This window comes from Mus caroli, chromosome 10 (genome assembly GCF_900094665.2).
Source record: "Mus caroli chromosome 10, CAROLI_EIJ_v1.1, whole genome shotgun sequence".
Lineage (NCBI taxonomy): Eukaryota > Metazoa > Chordata > Mammalia > Rodentia > Muridae > Mus > Mus caroli.
Window position 1 is genome coordinate 72,942,030 of NC_034579.1, and position 8,253 is coordinate 72,950,282.

At 36.6% G+C, this 8,253-nt stretch overlaps 1 protein-coding gene across 1 annotated transcript; it reads left to right on the forward strand.

Moving 5' to 3' along the window:
- Positions 1-1,076: 1,076 nt before the first annotated feature.
- On the forward strand, positions 1,077-2,010 carry LOC110303680 (olfactory receptor 8-like). The gene is given in 2 exon segments (XM_021174859.1): positions 1,077-1,559; positions 1,561-2,010. Coding segments are annotated over 2 exon segments (933 nt in total).
- The last annotated feature ends 6,243 nt before the right edge of the window (positions 2,011-8,253 follow it).

The following is an 8,253-nucleotide window of genomic DNA, read 5'->3' on the forward strand; positions in this document are numbered from 1 at the left end:
CTAGGCTAGTCATTATGCATTATATGCCTACTCCAATTTTCTTTTCTCTTTCTTAGCTTAGCTTCTCACTAAATTACAGGCGTAGACATCAAAGAATGATTGTTCATAGTACAGATTAGCTGTTTCACACCATGTAAAATACTGTAAATTGTGCATGTGGATCCATTGGGAAGGTATTTTGTGTCCTTTTTCATGGATTTTCAATTATACACATGCTGCAACAACAATGTTGCTTTTAGGTCAAACTGTACTTCTCAATGTGAAGCAATTCTACTCTTCAGTGTCCAGCACTGCTCATCTATACAGGGAGTCTTCATTAGAGGCTGGGTCTAAGCACCCTGTGAGGCACAGAACATCCCACTGACATCCCACTACACAGAATGATCTGACCAGAATGTCACCTGGTTACTATGCAGAAAGTCCTGTGTGTGATTCCCTCAAAATGCATAAATCACAGATATATACATGCACAGGCATGGCAGACACATAACAGCAGCTTCTATCTTTCCTTTCAGTTATACTTGCTTTCATACTCTTCACTGCATCACCACTCTTTGTCTTGATACAGGGTAATTGTTTTTAAATAGTTTTGGTTGTTATTCTATTTCTCTCTCTTTCTCTCTCTGTGTATGTGTGTGTTCACATTTATTAAAAGGGTGAGTTTTTCAGAATGTGTACTTAGACAAATGTATGTTATGCTATCACCCCAAAAGGTAGTAAACATGATTTTTAAATTTTCCTATATCCTTTTCATTCATATACATGAATTTATTTTTGTTTTTCTCAACCTCTATAAATTCCCTAAACACTGCCTGAATCATATTTAGCAGTAACATTATGTATTCATAATTATTTCTCATTAAAACTGTAGAATACATGACTTTTAATAAAATGTTCAGAGAGTGAAAGGAATGTCTATCAAGATTAACATCAAAGACTCCATAAGAGGAACAATTTCTTGGAAACAATTCAGAAGTTAATTTGCTGAAAACATAAAATTTCGCATATAATCTACATCAATGTGAGAATAGTCATGCTATCTTGTCTTTATCTTGTCTCATAGACACATGTGACTGATGGAATCAGGCAACAGCACAAGAAGAATTCCAAGTTTTTTTCTTCTTGGATTTTCAGAAAACCNACACCTTCAANTCCTCATTTTTNTACTGTTCCTTTCCATGTACCTGGTAACAGTGCTTGGGAACCTGCTCATCATCATGGTTATCATCACACAGTCTCATCTGCACACACCCATGTACTTCTTCCTTGCTAACCTGTCCTTTGTGGACATCTGTTTCACCTCCACCACTGTCCCAAAGATGCTGGTAAATATACAGACCCAAAGAAAGGCCATTGCATATGCAGACTGTATTATCCAGATGTGTTTCTTCTTGGTTTTTGCAGAATTGGACAACTTTCTCCTGGCTGTGATGGCCTACGACCGATATGTGGCTATCTGTCACCCACTGTATTACACAGTCATTGTTAACCAACAGCTCTGTATACTGATGGTTCTGCTGTCCTGGGTTGTTAGCATCCTGCATGCCTTCTTACAGAGCTCAATTGGTGCTACAGTTGACCTTTTGTGGAGATGTAAAAATTCCCCACTTCTTCTGTGAGCTTAACCAGCTGTCTCAACTCACATGTTCAGACAGCTTTTCAAGCCACCTCATAATGAATCTTGTACCTGTTCTATTGGCAGTCATTTCCTTCAGTAGTATCCTTTACTCTTATTTCAAGATAGTGTCCTCCATACGTTCTATCTCCTCAGTCCAAGGGAAGTATAAGGCATTTTCTACATGTGTCTCTCACCTTTCCATTGTCTCCTTATTTTATAGTACAGGCCTTGGAGTGTATGTCAGTTCTGCTGTGGTCCAAAGCTCTCACTCTGCTGCAAGAGCCTCTGTGATGTATACTGTGGTCACCCCGATGCTGAACCCCTTCATTTATAGTCTAAGGAATAAAGATGTGAAGAAAGCTCTGGAAAGGCTATTAGAAGGAAAACTGTAAAGTGTATCGTTGGACTGGCTGAAGTTTCCATTATTGCAGACTGTGAAGCTGCAGAGCCAGAGATTGGACTCTGTCTTTCAATCATAAAGGGATAAGATACCTATGAATATTTTTGGAAGGTTTGTAGAAAGTGTTCAAAGGTAGAAGAGTAAATGCTGCTCTCTAGAGCAAAAATTATATCCAAAAGACATATTTGGACAGTTTATAACTGCCTGAGAATTCAGATTCAAGGAATGCATCACCTTTTCTAAACTTTCTAGATACCTAAAGTATGTACTCAGTCTCTGGGAGCTCCCAGAGGCCCAGGTCAGTTGGCTCTTGGTCTTCCTATGGGATTTCTATCCCTTCATATTAGTGGGTGCCTACAATATTCCACATACATGTGCACAAATAAAAATAAGATAGACTTTATAAATATAATCACAATTCCCTGGCATTTCTATTACTCTCATTTCTTCTGTCTACATTATATAAGGAAGTCACATTACTAAGATATTTGTTCTTTCTATTGTGCAAAAATTTCTACTCTGTAGTAGTCCTGGCTTCCCAGAGTTATTCCAAACCCAGGACTCAATGTGTTTGGGTCAGCATCCTTTGAAAATAATTTCCTCATATATAACATATATTGTTTATAAAAACATATTTTTTGTACGTTTTCCTACCATATAATTAAATGTGGCCCTCTGTGTTTACAGAGTTCTATTTCCAGCTTTCATTTTATTAAGGGCTTGAAATTCCTTGCATACTTTTTGAATTCTATAAAATTCATTATCAGGAACTATGAAATCACCAAATATTTTACTCACTTTACTATATAAGAGTATATCTTCATGTTCATTTTGTAGGAAACCAATAGGGTGAGGTAATACCTAGGAATTAATACGCTATGTAATAGTGACAGGAAAGGCATATCAGCAACACCAAGGAATCCTGGGATGAAGTCTCTAAGGACCCTGCAGTCTTAATGCTCACCCATTGCAGCCATGCAAAACAGTAGGCCATCTCCAGAAAACTTACTTGCATACCCTAGCACTTCCAAGATGGCTTCTAACAAACTGCAGTGTGATCACTCTTTCACATGAGTACATTCAAGTGTAACAATTTGAGATGTATAATGCTTTATTGTTATGTTGCTAAACTTTACAACTTGAGAGTCTATGGATTCAGTCTAGCAATATTGTTGTTGACTTTATTGATATTTTTACTTTATCTCCATCATTGTCATTATTATTGTGCATGTGTGTTTGTGTCCTTAGGTAGTATATGCTATAATGCAGTATGATGTGAGTGTATAATAGGACAACTTTGGGCAATCAGTTATCTCCTTCTAACTTTATGAGGGATCTAGAATCAAATTCAGTTCAGGAGACTTTGTAAGAAAATACCTCATTGAAATCCATACCACTATTTTTGGGGTGACTATTTATTAGCTAGCACATACTAAACCGAATGATCTACAGTAAGTGTTGGATGGTCTGGTGGTTCTTTGGTGTCATGTTATGGGAAAGGAGAGAGGCTGATGTGGCCTTAAAGGGCAACAATAGTGATATTTTGCTGATAGAAATGTTCTGTGTTTTGCCTGGTGCAGTTGTTAATACTGTGGGTGTGATACAATACTATATTCCTGTGATATATTAATATCAGGAAACATAGGGAAAGGATGTGAGGAAGTTTGGATATTTTTGTGACATATGAGTCATAATCAATAAATATCACCAAAACAATTGTAATTAAATGCAAACTGCTAAAAACACACCAAGAAGCCTGTGTTTGAAAGCTTAAATTTAATTCTAAGTTCAAGAGGCAGAGTTTAGGGGTTCACAACACTTATAGCTTTTACCTCGTATATTAGTGGCATTTCTAGTACCCACAAGGCTGCTCACACATGACAGTCTATAACCTCAGTTTTAAGGAGCTTTGACACCCTCCTCTGATGTTTCAAGCATCACACATGCATGCATATATATATGCAGGCAAAACACTCAAGCACATATGATAAAATAAATATGTTTTTAATATAAAGAAGAAAAAAGTGTTGAAAATTTGACCTCTCCCCTGTATCAAACTTAATGCTTTCTACACATAATTATTATAATGTAACATATGTCTAAATTAATTGTACCCTATTTTGTTTAACAAACTATTTATTTTTCATATATTCACATCATTTCTCCTCCCCCTCCATATCTCTTTGTACCCTAGATTTATAGTTTCCTCTTTAACTATTTTAGTTACAAAGAAATGTTTGAATAAATATAAATGCAAGCTGTTGAGTCCTTCAGTATTGCCAGTGTGTTTCTAGGGCTGAACAACCATTTGTTATTGAATAACCAGTGAGGAGACTCATCCATTTCAGGAGATTTCCACATCTATGTTATGATGTCAATTGATGTTGGAATATTCAGTTTTTGTTCAGATAAACATGTTGAAATTTCACGAGAGTAGTTTCTTTGACATCACTAAAATTATCATCTCTGAATGAAAACATGTAAGTAAAAGGCATATGGAGGAGCCTTTCATGAAATTCTAGGTGCTACAAGGATACCTGGCTTCTAGGTGAGGTAGATGCCCTTGGAGCAGAATTGGAGATCTAGCTGCGTTCTAGGGCTCCATCATGAGTACACTGTACCCATTGTAGATAATATTTATCTATGGTAATCCTTTCCAGAGAATTTTCCCTGTTTAATAAGGACCTGTCTTTGGATCTCTCCAACTACTCTTCTCCAGTAAGAAAAGTTTTTGAAATTCACAAAGGTAAAATTACTGATAAAAGTAGAGAACTAAAGGTGGAGAACTGTAAAATAATAAACGAAATCAGACAGACTCCCAGCATATGATTTTCCTGTGGAAGTAGGAGAAGAAAAACTTCAACTTTTTCCTAGTCATGTGCTTTCCTTCTTTTACTTAACCTTGATTATTTTGTTTATCTGAGTCCTTGCTTTACCTAGTTCTTTTACCACTTCTACTTTTTCCCTAAATTGAATTTACACCAAGTATATTTTCCATTTTCTATTTGTTGTCATTGGTGACATTGAGTATGATTTGATTGACCTTTAGCGTACTTCTATATATTTTATCCTTTGGAGTCATTGCTCTGACAGTACTGACTTCTCTATAAATGAATCTGGGAACGGAAAAATTGAAAGATTTAGGATACTCAATGAAAAGATTTCATACTGACTATAATACAGAAGAGGAGAAAATTTCAGAAAAAGACTTCAAAATTTGCTGGCAAAAAGGATGGCCTATGGTAGTTGATAAAATTACCTCACACCTCAGATGATAGTGTACTGTGCCAATAAACTATAGGGAAAGCAGAAAGAGGTCCAGGCAGAGAGGATAAGCATTGGGAAGATTCAGTGTAAAAATGGTGTATTCATGTATGACAATAACAAATATTAAATTTAGTTTTAAAAGCTGTAGAGGGGGAAATAGTGTCTCTCTTGTGAATGTAGAAGAGTCAGAAGATCTCTTGACAATGCTAAAATACAGGTATATATAAATGATGTCTTTCAAGTATTTATAGTAGACAACTAAGAGTGCCACATCCAACAAAGTTATATTTAAAATCTTTTGAGGTATAAGAACATTTTAAGCACAAGACAAGAGAGTTTATGACCACCAATATGAAATGCAGAAAATACTAAATGAAAAACTGTGTGCAGTGGTGAAAGAAATACATATACATCACAGGAACAAAGTAAAATTAAATTTCTTGAGAAAAACACATAAATGGGGAAGTAGGAGCCAGTCTTCTATGTTACCATAGTAAACCAGAAAAATCTGATACTGATAGTGCTTTTTGANAGCAAAGAATAGATAGTAGACCAACTACACAAAACAAGATCTGGCAAATAACCAGAATTAGTAATCATCTCTAAATAACATTAAATGTAAGTGTCCTAAACTCTTTGATCAAGAAATCCAGATTAGTTAAAGGGAAAAGTACCTGCTGCTAAGTCTGATGAACTTAGTTTGATCCTAGGGACCCAGGTAGTATAAGGAGACAGCTAAATCCAAAAGTTGTCCTCTGACTTCAAAATGGGGTCCTGGCATGAGCATCTATCTACCTACCCACCCACACTCACAATTTCACAAAATAAACAAAGAACATATAACATGAAATTAAACCCTAGATCCTAGTATACTTTTTCAAAATAGCACACACATACAGATACCTACAGGCTAAGAATTAAAGGATGGAAATCATTCTATCAAACAATGGGTGATAGACTAATTCACGTTAGCCTAGAAATTCTAATGTCTAATAAAGTTGACTTTTTTCTCATTTTTCATTTTGTACTTATGAGTATCTTCCTGCATGCATTTCTGTGCTGGGTGCCCACAAAGGGCAGAAGAATGAATCTTCTGGGACTGAAGTCAGGAATTGTAAAACAGCTTGTGAGTATTAGAAATTAAATGTGGATCCTCTGCTAGAGCACCAATTGCTGTTAACCATCAAGCCAGCTCTAGAGTCTAAAAATTATACTTTAAACCAAAAGTATATAGATGATATAAATAATAAAAAAATGTTATTACTAGGACTGGAAGGAAAACTCAGCAGTTAAGGATACTTGCTACTCTTGCAGAGGACTAGAATTTCACTCCAGGATCTAGGACACAGTTCTCAGTAGTAACCTGTAGTAGGTTCAAATGGGATTGACGCCCCCTTCAGCACTCTGCAGTCATTGAAACAGATGTACACACACCCATTGCCAAATACCCACATAAATAAATAAAAACAAATAATAACATATGAGTTCTCTACATAATAATAAAGAGTGCAATTCTTAAAGAATATTTATGAGCCTCTCCTCATCATTATGTCCCAGACTCCAACTCAGGCTGAATCCCCTATTGGACCAGAGACAACACTGGCCACCAGAACTCTAGATAGTCTGCCTACCCATAGAACTTCTGCACTCTCTTGTTACTCCTCAACACTATCTCTAATTCTCCCCTTTCTCCTCCTCCTCCTCCTCCTCCTTCTCCTCCTCCTCCTCCACCACCACCACCACCACCACCTCCTCACTGAATCCCATCAGAGTGTCCCAGGCAGAAACCCAAACTTGATCATAGAATCTGCTGGCTTCTAGAAGTCCAGGCAGGCCCCTAGCATGTGAGCTTACACCACACTCTTGGTGCCCGTAGCCCTATCCCCGATTTCCCCTCAATTTCTTGATACAATGCCTTAGTTCTCAACTTGGGCAGAAATCTCCTTCTCTGACCAGAGGACATACTGGTCACCAGAAGTTCATATAATCTGCTCATTTACAGACCACCCTCCTCTCTCAGTAATACCATCATATCTCCAATTCTCACCCCTCCTTCTTGCCATATCTCAGTTTCCATCCCAGGTGGAGATCCTGTGCTCAACCATAGGTGACACTGGCCATCAGAAGTCTAGCTCAAACTCAGGTGTAAATCCCTTGCTCAACCACAGGCCACATTGGCCAGAAGCCTAGCGAGGCAACAGAAACCAAGGGAAAAAATACATCTAGTCAACAAAGACAAATGCAGAAACTAGCGAGCTCTATAATAAGCATAAACTCAGAAGCTTGGGTAAGAACACAATCAACAAGAGTCAAGGTAATACATTACCAACAAAGCCCAGCTATCTTACTATAGCAGGCCCTGAACATTCCAACTCAGCTGAAGCAAAAGAAAAAAAACCATTAACCAACCTTAAGAAGATGATACAGGTCATTAAAGAAGTGAACAAAGAAATCAAGGGGAAACATACATAAATTTGGAGGAAATGAATAAACATCTCAAAGAAACCCAAGGACAGCAACCAATCAATCAACTGAACACAGAAATAAACAAACAAACATTTGAAAGAAACAAAAATGTTCAGGATCTGAAAATTGAAATAGTAAAGAAAAAAGAAAATTGATGGAATTTTGGAAGTGAAAAATGTAAGTAAGTAAGTAAGTAAGTAAGTAAGTAAGTAAGTAAGTAAGCAAAGCTTACAGAGACAAGATGCACCAACAGAATGAATCGATGGAAGACAAAATCTGAATCATTGTAGATATGATAGAAATATTAGATATACTGGTCAAAGAAAGGCTTAAATCTAAAAAAGTCTTGACACAAAACATTTAGGAAATATAGGACACTATGAAAAGACCAAAAACTAAGAATAGTAGTAAAAGAAGAAGGAGAAGAAGAAGAAGAAGAAGAAGAAGAAGAAGAAGAAGAAGAAGAAGAAGAAGAAGAAGAAGAAGAAGAAGAAGAAGAAGA